This window comes from Momordica charantia (assembly GCF_013281855.1).
Source record: "Momordica charantia cultivar OHB3-1 chromosome 4 unlocalized genomic scaffold, Mcharantia_2.0 BLBB01000004.1, whole genome shotgun sequence".
NCBI lineage: Eukaryota > Viridiplantae > Streptophyta > Magnoliopsida > Cucurbitales > Cucurbitaceae > Momordica > Momordica charantia.
The window spans coordinates 29,495,313-29,520,739 of NW_028275162.1; the positions used below are offsets into that span (position 1 = coordinate 29,495,313).

Consider the following 25,427-nt stretch of genomic DNA (forward strand, 5'->3'; position numbering starts at 1 on the left):
TAACTATGCTCGCTTGTACAATATGTGGAGGTGAGTTCACTTTGCAAAATAAACTAATGTTAGGCGCATTCAATTGAAATTGGGCCTCTCCTACCAATAATCTACGCAGCTAATGTCATCTCAAATTTCGTTGCTCCCACCTCTCTATCTTCAACGAATTTTCGAAGTTCCAACAATGGAGGTGAATAATCTTACCCTTTTTATTTTTTTTTTACAACAAATATTAAGTATTGAGATTTAAACTTCTTACCTCAATAAAAAATAAAGTAAAGAAAATATATCTTCAATTCCCACTCTCCATCCATTTATAACATAATTTCATAATAATTAAAATTTGAATGCTGCTATAACTTTTAAATAAGATTTAATAATTATGAAAAATATATACATATACATTTTCAGAATATATGAAAAATATATTATTACAAGTTAAATTATTACCTTAATGTCTTAAATTACTGTAAACCTATAGGACAATTGCGTTAACAAGTATTCATTTTTCTAGAAATTTTATAAAAGAATTTACCTTTTAACATTTCATTTGCTATCACCTACATTATAAACCAAGACCAAAGAGTTACAGATCATCCAAAGTCAAGGACCAAATAACAATAAATGATAGGAAGATTAAAATAAACTTAGGATTAAAAGTGAAGGACAAAATAACAAAACCATTGAAATAACACCCAACTTAAAAATGTAAAACGTCTGGAGCCAGTAGAATAATGGATATGATGAACTCATTAGTGTAAGCAAATCTCACGAACATGTTTGGCTTAAGCTAGGAACATCTTCTTTTACGCCATGGCCCAAAAATACAAGATCGGAATGAACCAATTTAAGCTGATAAAACACTCACACTCAGGGTCACTGAAACCTGAACCAATCTTCCAGCCCAAAAGAGACAGATGAGGAATCTTTGCTTTGTTACATGAATCAAATTATGATACCTCATCATCATATCTTTAATTTGGGCTCTTCCTAGTTCCTTGCAAGATGTAGTTGCAGGCGTTGGTAGTAGCAGATCTTTGCTTGATGTCATGAGTCTTGGGATAATGATTTCCCTGTAAACATATAGCTGAAACTGAAAGGAGTAACAAGTGTTAATATTGACTGCTCAAACTTTCAATACACAGCCTACATTTTAAGCACAGTCTTCCTGGAGACACGAGTCTTGTACGCTCAGTTTATCAAGTAGCAGCCACCTCTTTTGAGGTTGTTCTCTTTATTTTCAATTTTTAAATCTTAACATGATCCGCACAACTCTTTTTTGTAACACTTGAAAGGTAGGATATGCATGAAATGTGTGGATGTGCACGTGCCAGTGTATGAGTGGAAATTGTCCCCTGCATGAAAATTGGTGACTATTTATATATATATATTTTTTTAACAATGAAAACCAAGCTTTCATCGAGAAACAAAAAGGGCTAACAACACAGAGACAGAGCGACAAGATTAAGTTCGACCATTTGGCCACTTTCAATAAGTACGTGACGTGCATCAAATTAGCAGGAAACATAAAAGACTAACCTGCTCTGGCCTCTCATTTCCTTGTTTTATCAAGTACTTCAATATACTTTTTTGGAATCCCATATTGTTCAACCAGATGTCTTGCCAAGTCATCAATAACTCCACCTTGGACCAAAACCTCATACCCTTTTTTCCCTGAATTTGTTTTTCCAAAATCCATCAGAAGAATCAAGTATTCAAAAAGAGAACAATCAAAATCATCAAAGTCAATGTTTTGTTCGCTAGACAAAACATTGAAAATTGCGGCCTAATATAGTTTGCAAGACTTTTCCATCAAAAATTAAGAAAAAAGTTAAATACAAGGAAAAGAAGAAGAAAACCTTCATAGAACTCTATGTATTTCATAATATTTTCATTTCCAAATGATGAAATAGAAAATCTTGACATGCATGCAAACATGAAATTCAACTTTTAGGTAAATGTTAGGAGAAACAAAATATGACTGGGGCATGGCATAACATAATGTTATTTCATAAACTAATAAACCATGTAAAAATCAAAATATAGACTGCTAATATTACCAGGCAACTCTGCCACGGTCGTACTGCAAGCACACTTTTTCTGAAGCTCCGATGCCAATGCTTCAGCATCTAACAAGAATGTTTCCAACCCAGAAAGTCTCGTAACTTTTTTATTTCCTTGACGTCGCTCTGTCATTATCTGAATAGTTTTTAATGCACCTTTGCGAACGACAGACTCACTTCCTCTTGTCACAATATGATGGGGTTGCATCCGGCTGATGAATGTTGAACCTATATCCTTTTTGTGAATTTCTGTTGGGTATGTTGTTCCTTTTTTAATGGACCCCTTGAATAGTGCATCGCATAATATTGCGTCCAAGACAATTCTGGACTTTTCTGTTGGTTTATCCAATTTTTCTTTCTCAACGTATTTGAAGACAATATCAGTGGCCTCGGCTGCAGTGTAAAGTTTGCTCGTGTCAGCTCCCACAGCAGCAAAAATGGGATTGACATGAACACTTGGCTTGTATATCTCTGCTACTTCAAGCATTTTATTGGATGAACTTTCTCTTGGACCATGATTGCCACTCTGATCAATTTTCTCTACCTGTTGCTTTTCTGGTTTAAAGGATGTGTAATCTGGATGCTTGCGGTTAGCTGAGTACAAAACAGTCTCCTTTTTATGCTTGTCTTCTTTCACCGTAATCTGAAACACGTGAACATTATATTCAAGACCCAACAACCCAAGGAGCTTAACTGATAGCTGCTCAAAGCAGTACTAATATCAACCTTCGTGACAAATCAAGAGAAGTATTTGAACTAAATGAAGAATTGTATGTATGTCTATATATATATTGATGAGAAAACTGAGCTTTTATTGATAAATGAAAGAAAAACGAATCTACAAGAGGCATACAAAAAACCAAGTCCAACGTAACAGAACCAACCTATAAGAAGGAAAGGAACCCAATAAAAAAAAAATTAAAAAAACCTAATTAATAATTACAAAAAGCCTTTGATTACAAAGTCTTTGAAACCAACACCCACGTAGAGGTATTAAATCTAACAATCTCCCAAATTTCCTCCCAAGACCTCTCAATTATTAATTTATATTAAGACACGAGGTTAGAACTCAGAGTATGACAAACAAAATTACAATGCCTTTATAACAGGTAGTTTATATGGCAGAATGCAAAATGAAGTTTCAGATAGCACTGATTTTTTTGGTCAAGGGTTGGGAAGAGTGGGGATGTAGATAGGACTGCTTTTAAAAACCTCGCTTCTGTAGGAAAGGATATAAATTTAAAGTTCTTTCCACCATTTCCTCTCTCTCTTTCTCTCTCTTTTTAGGGATAAGAAACAAATTCTATTCACCACGGAACGGTAAACAAAAAGAGAAGAGACTAATATCAAATCCTAGTGACGAGGCTTCAGAAAGTTCTCCAATTTGTCATTCCATCATTTTTAACTTAGTTATCCATATTTTGCCCCCACGATGAGTAAAGCCAAGTCATAGGTATTCTCTTTCCAGTGATGGTGGGTGTCTATTCTAACTTACGTGCTACTTTACTAATCTTATAAGACACCACTTATAGTTTAACCTTGTAACATTTATCAATACAAAACTCATGAAAGTTTAATTTTTATGAGCATTCTCAAGTACCTGGCCACTAAGATTTGTATCCATAATCTAAAATACACCTGAATTCTACACTGAACTTCATGCATTACCTAATTCAGAAGTTCACTTACCAAAGTATTTTATAATTTCAAGTCCAATAGAAAGTCAGTAATTCATTTAGCAAAGAATAAGCTATTTATTCGTGGTTTTAAGTTCAATGAAAAATCAGTAGTTCATTTAAACACTGAGAAGCTGAATGGAAGTAGCATGAGGCATACCAGTCCAGTAGAGGATTTAGCTTGCAACCACTTTGACAATTTCTTGTAGGATGATTTCTTGATGTCTAGTGTCATGCCAGGAGGCCGACAAGGCAATACATGATTTGACCTACACCAGCCAAGAAGTGAAAGGAAAAAGAATTATTTGCTGGAGAATCAAATGACAGGTCTTCAAATTCACAATAGTAAGCATTCAAGCCAAGAGCTTTTCTAATGATTTCACTTTAGGCATTGGTAGATAGGCATTTTCATGACGTTCCATTGTTTTTTCCCCTACGGATTTGGGTTTTAAGTTGCATTATATGATTTATTTTCCCCTTTTCAAGTATGACGGCCAGTCTTCCATTTCAGTACAGTTTTTCTTATAATACTAAACATTTTTTTTCCTCAAATATTTTCAAACAAGAGAGTGCAATTTTATCGAAGATATACACTAAAGAATCAACTGCCAAAAAGATGAATCATTCACGGAAGCAGAAAACTCAGATATTTCTAGTGCAGCGAGTTATGAATTCAACACTTATAACAATGAAAGAATGGTTCCAAAGAGGACTACTACCCTGACCTCATGAAATTTTAAATACTACATATAACAATGAAAGAATTGTCAGATTGAAACAAATATCTCATTTCAAAAAATAAACATGAAATATCTTTAAAAACTTAAACCTTAGGCAAAAATTTAGCCTCCTATATCAGAATTTAAGAACACGTAAAAATTTCTCACCATAGAGTGCTTCCAGGAAGTGGAAAATCTTTGTCTTTCACTGTTGTATGCAGGGCTTGAAGAAGACATTTATCCAGAAGCGTATCCACATCTTCAGCTGACAGAGTATGCTGCACATTCGGTTCCCCAGTGGAAACATCATTCACAACCTTCAAATCATTCAAACCAGAAATGATTTCATCGGTAGTTGAATCTGTCTGTGCTGTCAGAACAGTTCCAGGCTCAGCAAGAACATCACTCGTAGGTTCATCAGTAGATTCCCCTTCTTTATTGTCGATATCGTTCTGTTTGTAATTTGAAGCACCATCAATACCTTCACAAGAGTCACCAGTTTGTGAAGATGAAGCCAAAAGAGGATCTCCGTATACGACATCTTCCAAAAAGCCTGCATTAGGCACATAGTGACCCTCTACCGATTCCCTGGAAAATACATTCACGAGAGAAAAATCATGTCATGCATCAAGAATTGATACACTCTGTTTCTAAGCCAATTTGATCAATCTCACCAAAGTGAATCCCTGTAGTAGTGTAGAATTCTCAAAGCCTTTCCACGTAAGCCCGCTTTGAATGCTTCAGCACTACTCATGGTGGTAACACCAACCTGCAAGAGATATTCAGGTTGAATAGAGTTCTAATTTACCTTCACGGCCAAAGTTAAACTTGCAGCCTAAGTGAAATTTTCAGTGTAACTTACAGCAATAGGAGCTGCATTGCCAGGGACGTTCACAGCCCATGGTTCCCCGGATAAAAATGAAGGTAGACCTTCAGTTGGGACATGAATACCAGGGAACATCAAGTCTGCTCCACCAAGCACAAACCGAGAAACCTCACCCCCCTTCAACACAAAGGCAGGCAACAACTCTGGTACCATCCATAGTGCAAAAACTACAATGGAATTGTGAGTGTGTGAAACACTATCATCCAGATCCAAAAGTAATCAAAATATAGTGAAGGAAAGCTTGTGTAATGCTCATAAAGATAAATAATGATGGTGAAGAATTGAATAGAAGCTTCCGGTGTGAAAGATAGACTATATAAAGGGATCAAATACCAGTGGGGAATATTTCAGCTCCTCGGCCATCAACGTCAAAAAACATGGGAAAGCCTCCTTCTACGCTATATATTTGGACACGATTTTGGAACTTGGAAACGGTAAGCTCAACCTACATATTATTTATGCATTGATAGAATGAAATACAGAGGGAAGATGATAAAAAACACGTCAAAAAAATTATTAAAGAAACAAAAGCTCTATGGTTGGCAATGACAGAATAAATATAATAGTTATGAAATAGCTTTAACAAAATATACTGAAACGCCAAGAAGACCATAATCTCCCGAAGATCCTCTTTACTCTTCTACTAAGTCTGCTGTCTTTTCTCTAGAAGAGAGCTATCGGGTGACTAATCCTTCTACCTCGACGAAATGTGCAGATATTGAATACATAAAAAAAACGATGTTTCGTAGATACCCATGCACAGTTCATCGCAATGCTAATGCCAAAGCAATCTTTTTAAAGAACATAAGAATACTATAGTTCCAGATTGATCTCTAAGAAGTAGACGCTATTGATTTTTCAGCGATAATTTCAACTAAAAACGAGAATAATAGAGGAACAGAGTAATTGGTAAGCTGTTGCCGTGATTAAATTATGACAGATAAAGTGGATAAATTAATAGCAATACCTTGGGAGGAAGCAAGACATCAATATCGGCATCGGACGCTCCGGCGAACCTTTCTTTTACAGTTCTCTTTAGCTTCTTCCTGTCTGCACCAGATAATCTCTGGTGTAACTTCGCTTCTGCTGCCTTCTTGAACATATTCTTCCTTAATCTTTACTCGCTGTAGCTGAAGGTGGACGATGATAGAACCGGGTGGGAGAGAGGACCGTCGCCGATGACACGATTCCGGCGATAGCAAACGAGTAATGTCTGAGAATGTTACCTTTCGACTGCGGGAGCAACCGTAAACTTTCGTCAAGGTTATCGGACTCTGAGATGGGACAATTCTGGAAAACAGCGATGAACGGTGTGATGTTAGTATATTACCGAGATGCATCATACGGTGATTTTTATTATTTTTCTCTCTCTACGTATGATTTTTTTCTTTTTTAAGTAAAAACTCCAACCATATCAATTTAGGGTCGGCAGTGAGAGTTTAATTTAAAATATAACTTATAATTATATTTATGTTACCTGTATAGTTAACGATAATTGAAATATAACTTCAATTAAAAAATTATAGATTCGATTCTCTATCATTTGTTGTACTAAGAGAAATGCTCATATGATTGAAATACTGACAAAATAAGAATTGTGTTATATAAAATTAAAATATGTTTTAATTTCCATAATAATAATAAGTACTAAAAAATTTTTTTTTGAAGCATACTAAAAAAACTTGAATACAAATAAACCTATGTTTTAACTTATCTATATATATATATATAGTATATATAAAAGGCAGGAGAAACTTTTTTTTACCGTTTTTACCCTTCATTTCTTATACTTTTGAATATTAAGTTGGAGGCAAACCGGTCATTTTACATGCAACTATTGAATTTCTTATAATTATTATGAATAAATGTTTATTTGATATGCCTCATTTTGTCTATTTTATTTTCGGTTGATTTTCTTTGATACTTTTGGTAAGAAGTTAATGTTTTTTTTAACTTCAAGTAAGATCGTGTTTAATATGCTAATAATAGTTGATTGCGGTTACAAATGGATGTGTGGAAGTTGAAAGGGTAAATTAATTGCACATAATTATAAATTTAAACATAGACATATTATCCTTCCCGGATCCTTTCATCTTCCTCTATACTTCCCTTTGGTTCTATACTTCTTCTATATAAATATTTATCCTCTCTTTTCTCATGACAACAAAAGAATCAAGAGGTTGTGGATGAAACAGAAGGAAAAATATTTCCAGTTCATGTGAAAGTATGGCGATTATTTTCCTTCCTTGACAAGGACAACTACAATGTACGTATGGATGATCGAGAGAAGAATTGATAGTGAAGAGAGATGTACTAAAGAAATTAATCCTCAATCACATCAAGGTGGGATGAGTCGATGGTAACAGTTAGCTTTTTCGGAATTTATCATTGTTCAAATTGAAACAAATTGTAGATTGCATTGTGTTGCGATGTCAATACGATAGAAAAAATTGTTCTCATGGTTGGATAATTGGGATAATTATGAGTTTTATTTTTATTTATTTATTTTTAGAAAGTAAAACTTTTGATTTATGTGTTATGCTCAGAAATATTTGTAAGAATTATAGCAAAAAAATAAATTTGTTATCCCCACCAACTCTATCAAATTGAACTAGAGAGAGTTTTTTTTTAGGGTTTCCTTCTCCTCATTATTGCCTTTATTTTTCACGGGCGAATAAACAAATTTAGGAATTTAACGTTAAAAAATTAACAAACTTATAATATAATGATAATAATTAAGGAAAAGAAATAGCAAATTAAGAACATTATAGGTTGGTAATATAAAATGTGATCAAGAGCTTTTGAGAAAAAAGAAAAATGCACAAAATATAACTTTTACGTTAATTTTATCATTCTATTTAAAAAAATTTCACTATTATTAGGACAATTTTGATTTCTAAATACAAATATCTCTCTCATCTATTGTCTCTATAGATGTGTCTCTCTCATCCAGGTTCCTCCAATTAATACACACCCTCCATATTATTTTGTCAATTATTTTTTTTCTCAAATTAATTTTTTCATTAATTATTGAATCATCAAAAGAACTACTAATTATTGAGTAAAAATAAAGAGTTAAAATAATATTAAAAATTAAGATAGGGTAGGTCAAGTTTTGTCTCTTTGTTTTTATAATATTAATTGAAAAAATTATAGTTGTTTTTAATTATAATTAATAATAAAATTTCACAGAATTAAAATGTGTAAAGTTTTATTTCTATAAATTAATTAAAAAAAAGTTGATGTTTCGGAAAAAAAAACATTAAAAAAAGTTATGGCTTATTTATAATTATAATTAATAAGTTGAAAAGTTGGCTAACTCTTTCCCCTACAATTATAAAAACAATTGTTGTTTTTTTATTATTTCTTTAATATTTTGTCAGCCAAAACTTGAGTTTTTATTTTTTTCATTGGAATGTTTGTTTATGTCTTGATTTTTTTTTCTTATTTTAGTTAGATTGTTTGAACCTTTAATTTTTAATTTTTCTTTTAATTATAATGCAACGTGAATAATTGTTACTTTTTATAGACGATTTATTATATACGATAAGTAATTTATTAGAAAAACCAAAAAATGACATATTTACTTTCTTTTCAATGACTCAAATAAGAAATCAACATAAAGTTTTATTTCTTTTAGAAATTGTTATTTTTATGAATAAAAAATGGTAAAAATTTAAGAATATGTGTTAAATTATTTATTCTTTCTTTTTCTTGGTGTATTTCACTTATGAAAAATTTTTAAGTAACAATGTTTCTCAATTTTTTTAGTCACTAAATTTGGATGATGGGATTTACTACAACGTCATAAGTGGAGAATAACATGTTGGTGAGATAAAAGAGTCAAATTGTAGTAAACTTTTTAATTGTTTAATTACTTTTTATACTTTTAAACTCTAAAATAAAACTATGAAATTTTTCGTACATCGCACGTGTTTCTGACTAGTTTATAAAAAAAAAAAGAAATACGAGAAGAAAAAAAAACCTATGTTTTAACTTCGGTAACAATAACGTTAGTTACAGGTGGAAGATTATGGTTTTTTTTTTTTAAGAATATACTATGGTTTGCCTGTCCTTGTCGGAAAATATTTATAAATTTAAAAGATACAAATATTTTGTTTTGATAAGTTTGGTCTGAAAAAATTTATTTATCGTTATTTTAAGTTATATTTAAACAAATCTGTAATTGATACTCAACATATAGATCAATAAATATTCGGATCAGTTTGCTCACCATTCGACTAATTTTACGGGACAACTTGACACTACTACATTTGGTTGATGGTAACACGTAGGCAATCGAAATTCATATGTAGGTGGCTAATGACATCTATTTATTATAAATTATAAAAACCATCTAAAAAATAATTATTTGAACAATTTCATTTGAGTTGGAAAAAAAAATGTTATATAATTTTTATAAATTAGAGTACGAATTTGAACTTTCAACCCATAGTTCCAAAAAATCAAGTATATTAAATGAGGTAGGTAAATTACCCGATGGTTTTTATTAAAACATAACGTATCAACATTCAAATATATAATTGGTATATCGACGTCCATATATCAAGTATATTGAATGAGATATGTAAATAGTATATAAAACCATGTCTATAAGCGACATATCAAATATGGTATAACAACAAGCGTATATATCAGTAATTAAATAAGGTATACCAATAATATATCATATGCTGAATAATTTATCAATAATATACAATGACGCGTGTATATATTAGTAATTAAATTAAATATATATCAATAATAAATTATAACTTAAATGATATGACGACGATGTATCAAGTATTAAATGGTATGATCTCGAGGTATAACAATAGTATATCCAATACTAAATGGTATTACGATAAGATAAGGTATATCATAAGTTAAATAATATGACTATGAGATAATTTCAAAATGAGATAGAATTGAAGGTAAAATTAACTTTATTATTATTATTATTATTTATTTGTATGTGCTATGCAAGTTCGGCCTACAAATTTTGCTTTTTTTTTTCTTTTTTGCGCAAAATTGGGATTTTGTTGCCAATCTTGCAAATAAATATTTATTTTTGCTAATTTTGCAAGTGACCCTATGTTTAAACAATTATATATATAATTTATTCAAACTCTTGTTCATCATATACTATGTTTCAATAAATTAGTTTAGTTTTGCTTTTTATCATTTACGTCCACCAAGCATAGTTGGTTAAAGTATATAAATCAAACTATGAGGTTGATAATTTAAATTCTCATTCTCATGTACTAAAAAAAATTAATTATCTACAAATTTGATCTTTATTTATATTTAAAACACAAACATTTTTTTGTTTTCGATATTTTTAGATTTTGAATTTGAAATTTTGAAATGCATAATTGCATCAAAATAAATATAAATATTTTATTTGAAGTTACAAACTCATTTCATTACTGTTTAACAAAAATTAAAACACGTAAAATATATTATATTATAAAACAATAATTATACAAAATCTATAACATAAATGAATTAATACTATTTTAGATTTAACTAAATACGTAGTCGATAGTTACCACTAGTTTACTAAACACACATCAAACAATTCTATAAATTTGAGATGCTATTTCAAATCTACTACAAAACACGTATTTAATAAATATTGAAATACAAATAATACAATTCTATTTTTTTTTATTGAATATCGTTTTCAGATAAGCAAATAATTGCACATTATTCTCTTGTTACCATATTCTAGGGGAGATGCGAAACATGAAAACAAAACAATATTATTGTTATTTTTAGAATAAAATAAATTAATTTTATTTATAATACGTACAATTAATTTATTTTAATTAAACCGATCTGATATAAAAGAAAGTTGAAAAAGAAAGAAAAGAAAAAAACCGATGCGATTATATTTTGATAAATTTATTTAAAAATAACAATGAAAACATTTAAAAGGTTCTGACAAGTGACAACTGCAAATTATAAAATGAATTAAACTAAAAATTTAAAATGCGAAGAGGCGAAGAGATCTTGTCAGGAAAAGAGAGGAAGAAGAAGGAAAAAAAAAGAGAAAAAGAAAGGAACGGAACAGTTATGCCAATTTAAAGGAAAACACGTAAAATCAATTTTAAATTATATAACGTAAAAAAAAAAAATCGATAATAAGAACGGGGGAAAACTGAAAAGCGATCAAATTATTTTTAGAATTAGAAAATACTCGAGAGAGTTGAGAGGGAACTCTGTTCGATTTCCCCTCATTTTGTTACCATTCGACCAAAGGAAAGAAGCAGGGATAATCTCGTCGAATTTCCAATTTTTTGGAGGAATCGTGCTCAGAGATCTATCTTATCACGGGGTTTCAATCCAATCGATCCACCTTCGAGTTAGATCCAACTGTGTTATCACCATCTGTTCGACCTTCCTCATCTCACAATGGATTCAGTGGAGGCAATCGAGGAGTTGGCTCAGCTGGCGGACTCGATGCGGCAAGCTGCGGCACTACTTGCCGACGAGGATATCGACGAAACGTCCACCTCCAGTACTTCCTCTCGCAGGCCTTCCACTTTCCTCAACGTCGTGGCCCTGGGGAATGTGGTAAGTTCACACTGTTCCGATTCGCGTTTCTCGGATTACATTTATACATTTTGTAGTTTTGGCATCTATTTACTATTTGCGCATGCATTGTTCATCAAATTCACGAAAAAATCACTCGAAGTGGCAGATCCTATCTGAACTGGATCTTAGAAATTCCGAAACTCAGGAATTTTTTAGATATGCACATCTCCAGTTATTGAGGTTGACGTACGATTATAATTGGAAGGAGACGTACCACTTCCTAGTGATCGGGACATCTGCACTATCGCAATGCCATTGAACATTCGTATCTGTTTCACGAAATCGTGATAATGGATTGCTACATCGATCTAATCTACATATTCCGTAACAATCCTGAAGCTATTGAAAACGCGTTGATCATTTCAGGGCACTGGCATTTGTAGTTTGCCAGACCACTTTGATGAAATTAGCTTGATTCGGTAAAATTTAATTTCTCAACAAGGTTGCTCGGTAGTGTTAAATTTTAGAGATCACTGGCGATGGAGTACTTGTTTCTGTATATTCTATATCTATCTAAGTTTCATGCCTAGTTGAAGGCATATAAGTGTAGCTTCTGAAACGTCCTGGAGGATAAAGCACATATTCAGTGGATCAATGAGTAGAGTAGTGCTGAAAGCACTTCACATAAATATGGAAATAAAATGACATGTTGTTTCAACCATCACTTGAAATTGAATTGGCCGTGGATATCATGCTCACTCTGTAATGGTTATATTGTTGTACTGTCTCAAGTTCTACATTTATTTCGATTTTCTGTGGTTTTGAACAATGGAAGGAGAATATCCAGTACTTTATTAACTGAACTTCTCATAATTAACTGGAAAGTGACAGCAAAACAAGCAGCCTATGGTTTTGATTGCATGATTGCATCTTGCTTCTGAAGTGCTTATGCACTACCATTAAAATTGTAGCACCTTAGTGTCTAAGATATAGCAAGGATTCTGATTTGTTTTTTTTTGTTATTATTTTTTTTCTTTCAGGGAGCTGGTAAATCTGCAGTTTTGAATAGCTTGATTGGACATCCTGTTTTGGTAAGTTGGACTTCACATGTTCTCAGAACCTACATTTAAGTTTCTACATATACAACCATACAAGTGCCAACATTAGGATCATTGCTTTACAAGCTTATATTTATTTTTTGGTTCCAGCCAACTGGTGAAAATGGTGCTACCAGGGCTCCCATAAGCATTGATTTACAGAGGGATGGCTCCTTGAGCAGCAAATCAATTATCTTGCAGATTGACAATAAGTCTCAGCCAGTTTCTGCAAGTTAGTGATTATAATGGATATCCCTCTTTGATTTTATCCATTAGTTACAGTTTTGTATTTATATTTTTTGTATGCTTTGATAAGTATTTCTACAAACTCCAATTGTTTCTTGAACTCCTTTTTCTTACTTTTCTATAGATTTATTTTCTAATTGAATTTGTTACTTTAAAATATTGAGCTGCTTTTTTAGTTATTATTTATTAACGCCAATTGGTGGTGAATGTGTTATCCTGTCTTTTGTATTCTTTCACGTTTTCCATGTTTTAAATGATCCGCTAACATTCTGTGAACTGATAGTGTAGTAGTACTAGATGGTACTTTTCTAGTGTCCAACTAATTTTCATTTTTTAATATGAAATGCAGGTGCTTTGCGACACTCCCTACAGGACAGATTGAGTAAAGGTTCCTCTGGCAAGAGCCGAGATGAAATCTATTTGAAGCTTCGCACTAGTACAGGTAGCTCATGAGTCCATGGCTAGTGGCTGACAATTTCTTTAGTTTATCAAGGATATAATTTAATGTGTATTCTGTGTGAGGTTGTCACATAAACATTCTATTAGAACCGAGCAGAAATAAGTTCAGTGGTAGTTTGAAGTACTTCCGCATGTGGTGGAATTGTGATGGACACTAGCATGTGCATGTTAGTATAACAGTATAGCTATCTTTTGGTCACTTATACTAGTGGTTAAGGGTGTGTTTGGAAGTGATTTTGGTATAACAATATAGATATCTTTTGGCCACTTCTACCAGTGTTGCCAAAATCAGTTTTGCCATTGCCAAAATCACTTCCATTTTCATTGATCATGCAAATTAAAAAATTGATTTTAGGAAGGTTTAAAATCATTTAAAATTAATTTTAAGGTATCACTTGGATGGTGATTTTGGAAAATCAATTGTAAGTCTCTTTTTTCAAAATCACTCATTTTATCCTAACTCCCAAACACACCCTAAATGTTTGAGAATTTGTTCAGAAGTAGTTTCATTTAGAGAATTTGTTCAGAAGTAGTTTCAAAGTTGTTTTCGTTTCATGAAATTGAAAATAGTTTTCTGATTCAGAAAATTGATTTTGGTGGTTGTTTTTTTGGATATAATTTTTCAGAAATAGAACAAACCTAATGGAAATTGAATATAAATGCAATACAAAATCTTGATTTTTTTAATGAACTTTTAGTGTCTAACAACTCAAATTTGCGATCATTATATATTTAACAAACAAAAACCAAAGAGAAATAAAGGTATTAGTACAAGAAATATCTTTCCAAGTAACTTATCCTTTAATGTCACTTATGTAATTAAGTTAACAATTCTTCCTCTCAGCGCCTCCGTTGAAATTGATTGATTTACCTGGGCTTGATCAGCGAAGCGTGAGTGAATCAATGGTAAGTGCAAATTACCATTCTGTAGTTGTCATCTATTCATTATCTCTTTTTCTTATTTCTTCTTTTGTACATTTGGCTGTAGAATGAATTCTTCGATAAATTTGTTAATAATTTCTAACGGTGAAACTTTAAAGCTGGGGTGCATTACTAGAGTACAAGTCAAACATATAATTAAGGCTCTTTTAGAAAAAATACACTAAATAGTTAAATGTGGAGAGTTCAATAATAAAGTTAAGTATTATCAAGTATAAGTAAAATAAACTGTCATTTGTTAAGTAAAATACACTAAATACTTAAGTATTATCCTTTCTTTTGAAAAAAAAGTATTATCCTTTCTTTAACTGTCATTTATGATAATTTTAGCATTGTCTTATATGTAGAAATCTCAACAATATTTTGTTTTGAATATCATTTTTTTTTGTTAATGTTGATTTAATTATTAATTTTTTCAAGATCCTCTGGTTTTTTAAAATTGCATCGAAAAACAAATCATATTATTTATGATTAGACATTATTAAGCATATGTTTCACTTATTATTGTTTTTAGAAAAAATAAAAAAGAATAAGTAGCTGACGAGCAATCCACAAATGTTCCTGGAGGGTAAGAAATTCTTAGGAAACTTTTTATAGCATAGAGGTGGATTTTTCATTTCTTTGTGATCGGATGAGGAAGATAATGGATAATGAGTTTTCTGTTTAAGAGGGAGTCAGTAATGTATTGAAGGGAAAACTGCCAAATAATTACAGAAGTATAAAAAAAGTGGGCTCGGAAAGTGGCATGCTAAGCTCAAAGGCTCGAAAAGGCAATTAGTGGACAGGGGCTCATTTAAAGCTAATTGGTAATTTGTAAACAATAGTGTATGTTTAAGTTAACAAATTAGGTAAGTCAGAGATTTCTGCTTACTCCAACAACTCTTGAAAATTCTATTTATTATTTTTTAAGTAAACCATGTATTATATAATGATAAATAAGTAAAGTAACTCATACAATACACAATGTGTAATCCTTAGAAGATGGTACACATTTTGATTGGCGATATATCAATCTTGTGTGGTCATTAAATTGAAATGCTCTTGGGTCGATGTATTGATTTTGATAACTTTTCTGTTTTGGTTAAGCAGTTTTGGTGATAATTTTTCTTGTATAGATTAGTGAATATGCTGAGCACAACGATGCCATTTTGCTAGTCATTGTGCCTGCCTCTCAAGCAGTCGAGATTGCTTCAACTCGTGCCCTCAGACTGGCAAAGGAGTATGATGGTGAAGGTAAATTTCAGTACCTGGGAAAATTAGGATTTATATGCAGTTTTGACTTGTCCTCTTAGGGAGAGGCCAGGGAGGGGGTAATTATGTTTTGTTTAAGCCTGTAGCTGCAATAAATCTCGTAACTATTGATTTTACTACTCTCGTGGTGTGAAATATAGGAATTTCCATGCAGCCTCCTTTCTCATTCTTAACTGTGTTTTCTTCCCTTCTTATTTGCACTTCACTACATTATTATGAAACATCTCCTCCTTCGCTGTTCATTCTTTTGTTAAACTGGAGAATATCATGTTGATTGCAGGGACCAGAACTATTGGGATAATTAGCAAAATAGATCAAGCTGCTTCAGATCAGAAATCTCTGGCTGCTGTTCAGGCTCTATTACTAAATCAAGGACCATCAAGAGCCTCAGATATACCATGGGTTGCTTTAATTGGTCAATCTGTTTCAATAGCTTCTGCACAGTCTGGATCTGTTGGCTCTGAGAATTCTTTGGAAACTGCCTGGAGGGCAGAGAGCGAAAGTCTGAAATCCATACTGACTGGAGCCCCTCAGAGTAAACTGGGTAGAATTGCTTTGGTGGATGCTTTGGCTCATCAAATACAGAACCGTATGAAAGTCAGACTTCCAAACCTATTATCTGGGTAAATTATTTTAGATGCTACATTATCAATGGTGTTCTTTAACCACAAACTTCTAAACTGCTTCTTGGATTACATTTATGTATGAGACGTGATGTCAAAATTTTCCAATTAAATTTGATCCAATTTCAGTTGCATTGCTAGGTCATATTAATTTGTACTATTATTTTATGTCAATGATTCTGCTGTTTTATATTAAAGAAAAAGCTTCCAACTTAGAATCTTTTGAAGCTTAAGAATTTTGGGTCTTGATAAGATTTGCATCTCTAAAGGCAGCTTCGCTTGTATTTGATTTTTGTAACTTTCAACTTTGTTGGATCCAACTAATTGAGGGGTTTTTTTTAAAATTATATAATAATAATAATTGTATTTTATTTTTATTTTAGTAATAAACAATATTTAATTTAAACTTTAACAAAGTGACTGTGGGTTATTAAATTGAAGCATGTGAGTGAGAGACCAATACACATAATGATAATATGTATTCTGGTCTTGCTCCATAGGGGATTTTGGTGTAGTTCTCTGTCAATTGGCTTCCTAGTTTCTATTTACTTCTTAATTTACTATATTCTAGGTTACAAGGAAAATCTCAGATTGTTCAAGATGAGTTATCGAGGCTTGGGGAGCAAGTGGACAGTGCTGAAGGGACAAGAGCTGTAGCATTGCAACTCTGCCGCGAGTTTGAGGATAAGTTTCTTCAGCACATTGCAACCGGTGAGGTGAGTGATTTTAGTTCTACACTTGGTTCTCTTTAATTGCTCTGGTGGAGGCCGATTTCTGGCTATTTTAGTAATATACATGTTAATTTCATTACTGTTGCAGCTTTACTTAACATGACTGGAAAAACTCTTTATCCAAAAAAAACATGACTGGAAAAACTCAAACTTCCTGGTCCGAACGAATTTGGAAACTATGATGTAATTTGCGATTTTCTTGCTTAATAAATAATGAGATGATCAAAGCTATTGGTTATGGACTGCTGCCTTTACTACTCTTACTCCACTCGCTTAGAAGTATGATTGTATTTTAGTTAACATACTCGATGGTTGAATGGTTTTCCTTCATCTCCATCCGTCTACCTCATCTCTCCATCTTTATCTGTATTCACTATTCATATATTTATGTATCAGTAAGAAACAATAACTGTCTCATTTTCTCTGTCTCTTTTGTTCTCCGGCCCTTGTCCTCCACAAAGACCTTCCTGTTTCTGCTTAAGGAATCTGAAAATGAAAAGGCTGCTTTCTCTGTTATACAAAGATGTCTTTTGGTGTACATTTGGCCGTGTTTCAACCAAGGCTTTTATTTATTACAAAAAGAGAGAAAAATCCCAAGCCCTGAGCTTAGTGTCATTTCTAGTCCGGTTTATGTTGTCATAGTTTCTTCCTTTCATCTTGTTAGTTTGTATAATAACCTATAAATTTATTCTTGGAATATAAATTAATACTTGATTCTGAATGATCATCCCAGTTCGTACATCGAAGTGGTGCACAATTTTTTTTATTAGTGGGGTTCAGTTGCTCATGATGATTTCTATTTCAGGGTGCTGGTTGGAAAATTGTTGCTAGTTTTGAGGGGAACTTTCCAAATAGAATCAAGCAGCTCCCTCTAGACAGACACTTTGACATTAATAATGTGAAGAGGGTATGTTTTCCTATGCCTCCTTTTCTCACCAGTTCTGTTCTTTGACATTGAATTTTTTGTTTTGCATTTAGGTTTTCTCTCTATGTTTTGTAACCTTTACTTATTTTCTTTTAATTATTTTGAAACAGATTGTGTTAGAAGCTGATGGTTATCAACCATATTTGATATCCCCTGAAAAGGGTTTGCGATCTCTAATAAAAGGTGTTTTAGAGCTTGCAAAAGAACCATCACGTCTCTGTGTTGATGAGGTAAACCATGCTGTGCTATACTGCTATGTTTCTTCACTTGGTTGCCCTTTTCCCTCTTCAGAAGAAAGTTTAATTCTCATGTCTACTAATTTGTATGTTAAAAGTCTATCATTTTCATATTTTTTGCTCTTCCATTGTCCATTAGGGATTTGAATTGCTCACCCGATTGCCAGACTTTTCTTTTTTGAAAAAAATATACAAGTTCGTTTGCATTTACCTTGCCAAATATGCAAAGGGTCATCTGCTCATCTTTATGTACTTTATCTTTTAGTTCATTTATTTTGATACTTATGGAGTTCTTGCTTTGCTGACAAAAAAGGTCCATCGCGTTCTAGTAGATATAGTTTCTGCTGCTGCAAATTCTACACCAGGTATTGGAAGATACCCTCCTTTCAAGAGAGAGGTATGACATTCAAATTTATTTAGTTTATAATAGTTTATAAGAGAAAATGGTACACATTTAACATGATCAAAACAGTGTCATTTCTTTGTGGCCTTTAGCCTCTAAATATTAAAAATGTTATCAACTTTATTGAAGATCGTGGCCATTGCAAGTGCTGCATTAGATGGATTTAAGAATGAAGCGAAGAAAATGGTAGTCGCACTTGTTGACATGGAGCGAGCTTTTGTGCCTCCACAACATTTTATTCGACTGGTACAAAGGAGGTACTTCTAATATGTTCTTTGACTTTTATATTAATTTCCTCAATTAGTAAACAATAATGATATTGAACATAAAAGATGCATGCATTGAAGGAGTGAATAAAGATAACTGTAACCAACCTTCCCCTAGTTTTTCCTCGACCCCCTTAGTGAAAATCTACTATTAAAAATTCGTATTCTAGCATTTAGTGGAATTAAACCATTTTTAATTGTATTTTGTATGAGTTAGAATGGAGAGGCAACGTCGAGAGGAGGAGGTGAAACACAAATCATCAAAGAGAGGGCAAGAGGCAGAGCAAGCCATATTAAACAGGGTATCTGTTCTCTTATGATAAGAATTACAGAAAATTAATATCGTGTTTGATATATGCTATGTGTTTATAATTGTGTTTATCTCATTTTTCTATCACGTCTCCACCTCATGGTCGCTATAAGCATCTTCCTTTTTCTTTCTTCCCCTTTTCTTTTTCCTCATTATTATTTTGGGTCAGGCAACTAGTCCTCAAACTAGTGGTCAGCAAAGTAGTGGAAGCCTGAAATCAATGAAGGAAAAACCAGGAAAAGAGGATAAAGAAGTACAGGAAACTTCTGGTTTGAAGACTGCAGGTCCAGAAGGGGAAATAACAGCAGGTACGTATATTTACTTTTATGAATTCTGCAAATTGTTAGTAGACCTCTCTGTTTCTATCTCATGCAATTGATGTCTGTTACTTTATTTAAATTTGTAATTTGCTTTATCTATTAAAAGAATACTGTGAACCATCATGGTGTGGCCTAGTGGTCAATAAAGGCCAATGTAAATAGCAATGGACTTAGAGGAAATGAGTTCAAACCATGATGGTCACCTATTTAGGATTTAATATCCTATGAGTTACCTAGGCAACCAAATGTAGTAGGGTCAGGCGGTTGTCCCGTGAGATTAGTTGAGCTGCGCGCAAGCTGGCCCCGACACTCGTGGATATAAAAAAAAAGAATCCCGTGCTGAACTTTTTGTTGGACCAGGAACCAAACTAGGAAAGCACTCAGAGTTATTAATTTGTGGTAGTAAATTTAATTTTGTCCCTGTGATTGGAATCGTCCAGGCCAAAATATGCTTTCAGACTCAAGTGTTAGGAAGTTTCTCTAAGTAGCTAATGCTTGAATTTGAAATTTTAAAAGGACTAAAAGTGGTTTCAAGGCTTTTTATCTTGAAATAATTGAGTCGCAAGTCTCAAAGCAATGGTATGAGGTGTGAGCCTCAATTTAAACAAAATAACGTAGATAAAATAACAAAAATGTATAGTCAAAGTATAACTAACCTTAATGATTATATGAATGTTAAGGAAAAAACTGTGATCTATCATGGTCACTTTCTTTTAAGTAAAGACTCTAAAGATGATCCTGAACATTATTATTTTGATCGATCATAGAATCATCCCATTCTTCAATTTTCGTCTTTAATGTTTCTTTTAGTGTTGTAATAGGCTGAATTACCCCAACTATGGTATATTACATTGCATCGGGAACTTTTATAATTTTGGAGAAGGAGCAGCAGATTGACATTATTCTATTATTCTAGTCATTTTATGAGGCCAAAAGACAACTATGCGGGCCTCCTCGATATTCTTTGAAGCTAAAATTTGAGCCTTGCTTAAAAAGACGAGTGTCAGTGCGTAACCCTTAAAAGCTTTTTAAAACATTGTTGATCTAACTTCTCATTTGAATAGTGTTGGTCAGATAATGCTTTGTTCGGATAAATATTTCTTTTCTTTTATTGTGAGGTCGAACTCAAAATCTTAAGAATGTGTTGGATGTTGAAGGTTTACATTATCCAAGGACTAGAACATCGGAGTCCGGTTCTTGATGAGGTATTTGTTTTAGTTACTATGATTATACCAGTTAACTTTGAAATTTTCTAATATTTTAGGTTTTCTGTTGAAGAAAAGCGCTAAGACAAATGGATGGAGTAAAAGATGGTTTGTTCTAAATGAGAAGACGGGAAAGGTATGTGTCATTTTATTCTATAATTTCAAGTAGCTATTATGTGTCATTTCTTTTTGAGTCAAACAATTGTGGGGTGGGATGGACCATCAAACTTAGGGATAGTAATAGGTGCCTTCACTTGAGCTATATGCTCGGATTAGTGCTTTTACGTGCAAATTTGACGGCTAAAGAACGTTCATGTTAGATTTCTATCTTCTATCATTCTTTTTGACATGTACATAATTTAAATTGGACTCCGACTCATACATGATGTTGCAATGTCAAGTATTCTGCTTATCATGTCACCTTCTGTTATGAAAAAAAAAAACAATTGGGCGTATAATAGTTTATGAAGTCTTATCGACGAGTACTAGTTAAATTATATCGATATAAAATTCCAATATTCATTTCCCCTTTGTTATGATTATTATGCAATAGCGGCAAATGTCTAGGTGATAATATTTTGATTTATCTGCAAAGAAATGTTCTAATTTTCTAATAAGATGCTCTAGTACTCTGTTAGCTTCTTTATCTTCCACCGGTATGTCTCATCCTGTTGCTTCATGTCTTGAGAAATTTTGTGGGTACTCAACCACTTTGGAATTGCGTTGAAGATGCAAGATGCTTGTAGCTGCATACTATCCTTAGTTTTAAGATTGCTTCCTGTATTAGCATGTCTAGCTTCTGATCTGGGCCGAATTACAAAAGAGAATCTGTGTACTTTTGTGTAACCATTGCTGATTATCTGTCATTTCTTCATCTCACTTGTGCTTGAAGAATGGCTCTTACAATTTGTCCTTTCCTATGTCAGCTTGGTTACACTAAGAAGCAAGAGGAGAGACATTTCCGTGGTGTGATCACTTTGGAGGTATGAAGAACCATCAGTGCTAGAGAATGTAAATTTTTCTAGTTGTGATTATGTTAATTTTCAAATGACATGGACACTTCGCTAACATATTTCTGTGGTATTTTTTGTTCTGGGGAAGGAATGCGAAACTCAACTTTTCATTGAGATCTCTTAGTTCATTGAGCATGTGCATTTAACTATCAATATTCAAATTTTGGAACCCATTTTCTCTTGACCAAGATACAAGCGTCAATAAATTTTGGAGTAATGAAACTGTGTTATATCAAATGCAAAAGCATTTCGATACTTCTCAATATTTTACGTTGTCAAAGGCTTACAACTATTATAATTTATCACATAAGATAACCAAAGACGATAAGTTATGGACGTAGTTGTGTTTACTAAAACTGTTAAGAAAACCATGTTTTATTATAAATGTTCAAACTACAGTATCTTTTGCTAGTAACATCATTTTTGAAGGATATTGTAGAATATATAATATATATAAAAGATAGCTTTTTTATTAATGAAATGAAAGAATACAATAGAAGGGGGAGAGTTGGGAATCCATCTGCAAAGGCTGACTTAACCAAGTGGTCCAAGTTACAAACATGCTTCCTAGTTAGCTATCATAGAACTAAGATTATATTTACAAAAAGGAAGTTACCCTCTGACCTGAAAACTATAATTTATTTCTGGTCAAAGCTGCCAAATTTTTGGATGGATATTATCCATTTTTATTTATACTCTTCTTTCGTCTCTGTTTTAATGTTACTATGGGATGTAGAATTGGTTATGTTGCATATATTTATCGTTCTATGCTCTGGGGTGATAAGCAGATCATTGTCTTGTGATTAACATAATGAATATTTAAATGTGAGAGTTTATTTATTTTTAATTTTTTTTTAAATATCAAAATGTGAGAGTTACTGTGTTATCTGATGGAGGGGAAATTTTATAGAAATTCAGAGAAGTTTTATGAAGCAATGATATCTGGTTCGAACGAAGCCATATCAATACGTTGTGTTACGCGTTTTGTTATCCATGAAAAATTTGTTTCTTGTTAAAAAAAATGTTATGTTTTGTTTGCAGGAATGTAATATCGAAGAGGTTTCAGAAGAGGATGAACCTCCTTCAAAGGGTTCAAAGGATAAGAAAGCTAATGGACCAGATTCTGGAAAAGGTCTCGTGTTCAAGATCACTAGCAAGGTTGCATATAAAACTGTTCTTAAAGGTTTGTTCTCTGTTGATTGTTCCAGTTACTTGGCAATTTGCTATTGGTCCTTCTACCTTATTATGTTATGTTTTGTTATTAAAATACCACCGTAAGAGAGAAGTACGAGAGGGGAAGGTGAAACATCCTCCCGACCTACAAAATTATAAGGAGGCTACAGAAAATCCTCTAATTGGTGGTGATCCATGTAAACTAACCACTATTTTGTCTCAAAGAGCATCCTTTTCCTTAGATAATCTCCATTGCAATTAGGTTCTGGGATGTTTACCGGAGCCTATGTTAACTTGTTTTTGTGCTGCAACTCCTTCTCTTTGCAGCACATAACGCTGTTGTCTTGAAGGCTGAAAGTATGGCAGACAAGGTTGAATGGTTGAATAAAATACGAAATGTTATTCAACCGTACAGAGGACAGATAAAGGGCCCTGAAAGTGGTCTTCACATGCGGCAGAGTCTTTCTGATGGTTCTCTTGTAAGTTACCAACTTGCATCCATTTCTTTGTAGCAAGTTTCTGGATGATAACGAGTACTTCAGAGGATTCATCATGTTATTACAGTTTTTGCTTTATAAGATCTTGTTTCATAATTGTCAAATCGTTGATTTTCAATCGCAAATTAGAAAACTGCTCAATTGGAAAAACAAGCTATTGATTAAAAACTTGATTTTTCTGGATCAAGGATACGATGGCTAGAAAACCTGTTGATCCTGAAGAAGAACTACGGTGGATGTCCCAAGAAGTACGTGGTTATGTTGAAGCTGTTTTGAACAGTTTGGCTGCCAATGTCCCAAAAGTAAGCTTCAGCAAAATCACTTTACACTGTTTTTTAGTACGCCACTCTATGCCATATAATGGGTTTAATATAATACCTTGCTGGTTGATTGATTGAACTGAGCAGGCAGTTGTCCTCTGCCAAGTTGAGAAAGCCAAGGAAGATATGCTGAATCAGTTGTATAGTTCGATCAGGTTGAATCCAATTCTGCTTAATTGTTTGGGGCATTTGTTAATATTTGTATGACATGACATACCATTACTTATTCACCTTCTGTTTATATAGATGACCTGGGATGGTATATTCCTAGTCAGTTAAATGCCAGATGATTGAGACAGTTCTGTTCTCAGATCTAATATGTTAACGATTTAGAAATTTTTTTATTCTTTTTCGGTAGTGCTCAAAGCACAACAAGGATAGAGGAGCTGCTTCTCGAGGATCACAATGTTAAGAATAAGAGAGAGCGATGCCAAAAACAATCATCTCTTCTTTCCAAATTGCTACGTCAACTCAGCGTACATGACAACCGAGCAGCTGCTGCAGCCAACTGGTCTGACAGTGGTGCAGGTATGCAATTGGTGGCTTTTATTCATGCTGTTTCCTATATATCTTACCATTGAGCTTGAGTTTAATTTTCTTTTCCATTGAGCTAGACTTTTATATAAATGTTTATCTTTGCAGAAAGCAGTCCGAGAACGAGTGCTCCATCAGGTGAAGATTGGAAATCTGCCTTTGATGCTGCAGCTAATGCTCCTGCAAACTACAACAGATCTTCTTCCAATGGTCACAGTCGGCGTTACAGTGATCCAGATCAAAATGGGGATTTGAACTCGCGTTCCAGCTCGAACAGTCGCCGTACTCCAAACCGAATGCCTCCTGCCCCACCATCTGCTTCTTCTGGTTCAAAATACTATTAGTTGGACTGAGTTTATACTATTGACATTTTCTTATCTTCACCAATATTTTTTGTTGGGTGACGCCAATGCACACCAGAGTTTGGGTACCCACACCCAGTCTTCTCATATATTCATATGTTTCTACTAGTCCAGCATTACCGGGGGAACAGTAGATTACCTTTGGAACTTGGAAAGAAGGATGGCGTGTACATATAGAAATCCAATTTTCATTGGCTTCTGAAGATCGGCCCCGTCCCGCCGCCATGGCAACGTTGCAATGTTGGACTCAAAAGTATCCTTGAAATCCATCAATATATTTCCTTTCACATTCGTTTTCCTGCCTTGAGATTTTGTTTTCTTTCATTATTGTTGCACCCATTTTTGAACACTAATGTATTTGTCTGTGGTGATAGTGATCCTTTCTCAAAATGCACTTCCTATATTGGCATTGTAACATTTGTATACTTGATTCAAAATAGAGGAGATTGGTAATTCTCAAACGTACTGGTTTTTATGGGTTTAAATATTGCGCAATTGCTTGGATTCTTGCCCCTTGTGATATTGTTTTGGGTAAATTTTCCTCTGCAAGGATAATGTCGTGATTGTGATGGTGATAGATGTTGGTTTGCCATAATTCATTCTTTCTTAACTTGAACCTAGTTCCACGAGGTTATGTATCAA

At 33.2% G+C, this 25,427-nt stretch overlaps 2 protein-coding genes across 3 annotated transcripts; one reads left to right on the forward strand and one right to left on the reverse strand.

Moving 5' to 3' along the window:
• Positions 1 to 606: 606 nt before the first annotated feature.
• On the reverse strand, positions 607 to 6,648 carry LOC111020231 (eukaryotic translation initiation factor SUI1 family protein). 2 transcript variants are annotated; one of them, XM_022296836.2, is made up of 9 exons: positions 6,303 to 6,647; positions 5,669 to 5,780; positions 5,312 to 5,502; positions 5,124 to 5,218; positions 4,618 to 5,037; positions 3,891 to 3,999; positions 2,052 to 2,697; positions 1,531 to 1,665; positions 607 to 1,084 (listed from the first exon to the last, which is right to left on the reverse strand). In XM_022296836.2, the coding sequence occupies exons 1-8, from the start codon at positions 6,435 to 6,437 to the stop codon at positions 1,544 to 1,546; spliced, it is 1,830 nt and encodes a 609-aa protein (XP_022152528.1). In that variant the 5' UTR covers positions 6,438 to 6,647; the 3' UTR covers positions 607 to 1,084; positions 1,531 to 1,543. The 2 variants fall into 2 exon arrangements, with proteins under 2 accessions (XP_022152528.1, XP_022152530.1); XM_022296838.2 differs by lacking the exon at positions 607 to 1,084 and adding an exon at positions 1,091 to 1,346 and having other exon boundaries at positions 6,303 to 6,648.
• Positions 6,649 to 11,477: 4,829 nt separating this feature from the next.
• On the forward strand, positions 11,478 to 25,270 carry LOC111020185 (dynamin-2A). The gene is made up of 22 exons (XM_022296772.2): positions 11,478 to 11,914; positions 12,916 to 12,966; positions 13,084 to 13,204; positions 13,568 to 13,660; positions 14,522 to 14,583; positions 15,732 to 15,849; positions 16,148 to 16,490; positions 17,062 to 17,206; positions 18,027 to 18,128; positions 18,257 to 18,376; positions 18,696 to 18,779; positions 18,915 to 19,042; positions 19,269 to 19,353; positions 19,531 to 19,669; positions 20,946 to 21,022; positions 21,813 to 21,869; positions 22,941 to 23,082; positions 23,400 to 23,551; positions 23,758 to 23,871; positions 23,977 to 24,044; positions 24,248 to 24,417; positions 24,532 to 25,270. Exons 1-22 carry the CDS (start codon positions 11,753 to 11,755, stop codon positions 24,765 to 24,767), a joined length of 2,769 nt encoding a protein of 922 aa, XP_022152464.1. The 5' UTR covers positions 11,478 to 11,752; the 3' UTR covers positions 24,768 to 25,270.
• Positions 25,271 to 25,427: the final 157 nt, after the last annotated feature.

Coding starts and splice junctions, on each gene's coding strand:
- LOC111020231 (XM_022296836.2), bottom strand. CDS start 6,437: ATGTTCAAGAAGGCAGCAGAAGCGAAGTTACACCAGAGATTATCTGGT. Junction 4,000..4,617: donor CTTCCTGGAAGCACTCTATG/GTGAGAAATTTT, acceptor TGGCTGGTGTAG/GTCAAATCATGTATTGCCTT. Junction 2,698..3,890: donor CTAAATCCTCTACTGGACTG/GTATGCCTCATG, acceptor CACGTGTTTCAG/ATTACGGTGAAAGAAGACAA.
- LOC111020185 (XM_022296772.2), top strand. CDS start 11,753: ATGGATTCAGTGGAGGCAATCGAGGAGTTGGCTCAGCTGGCGGACTCG. Junction 19,043..19,268: donor ATTCGACTGGTACAAAGGAG/GTACTTCTAATA, acceptor TGTATGAGTTAG/AATGGAGAGGCAACGTCGAG. Junction 21,870..22,940: donor GTGGTGTGATCACTTTGGAG/GTATGAAGAACC, acceptor TTTTGTTTGCAG/GAATGTAATATCGAAGAGGT.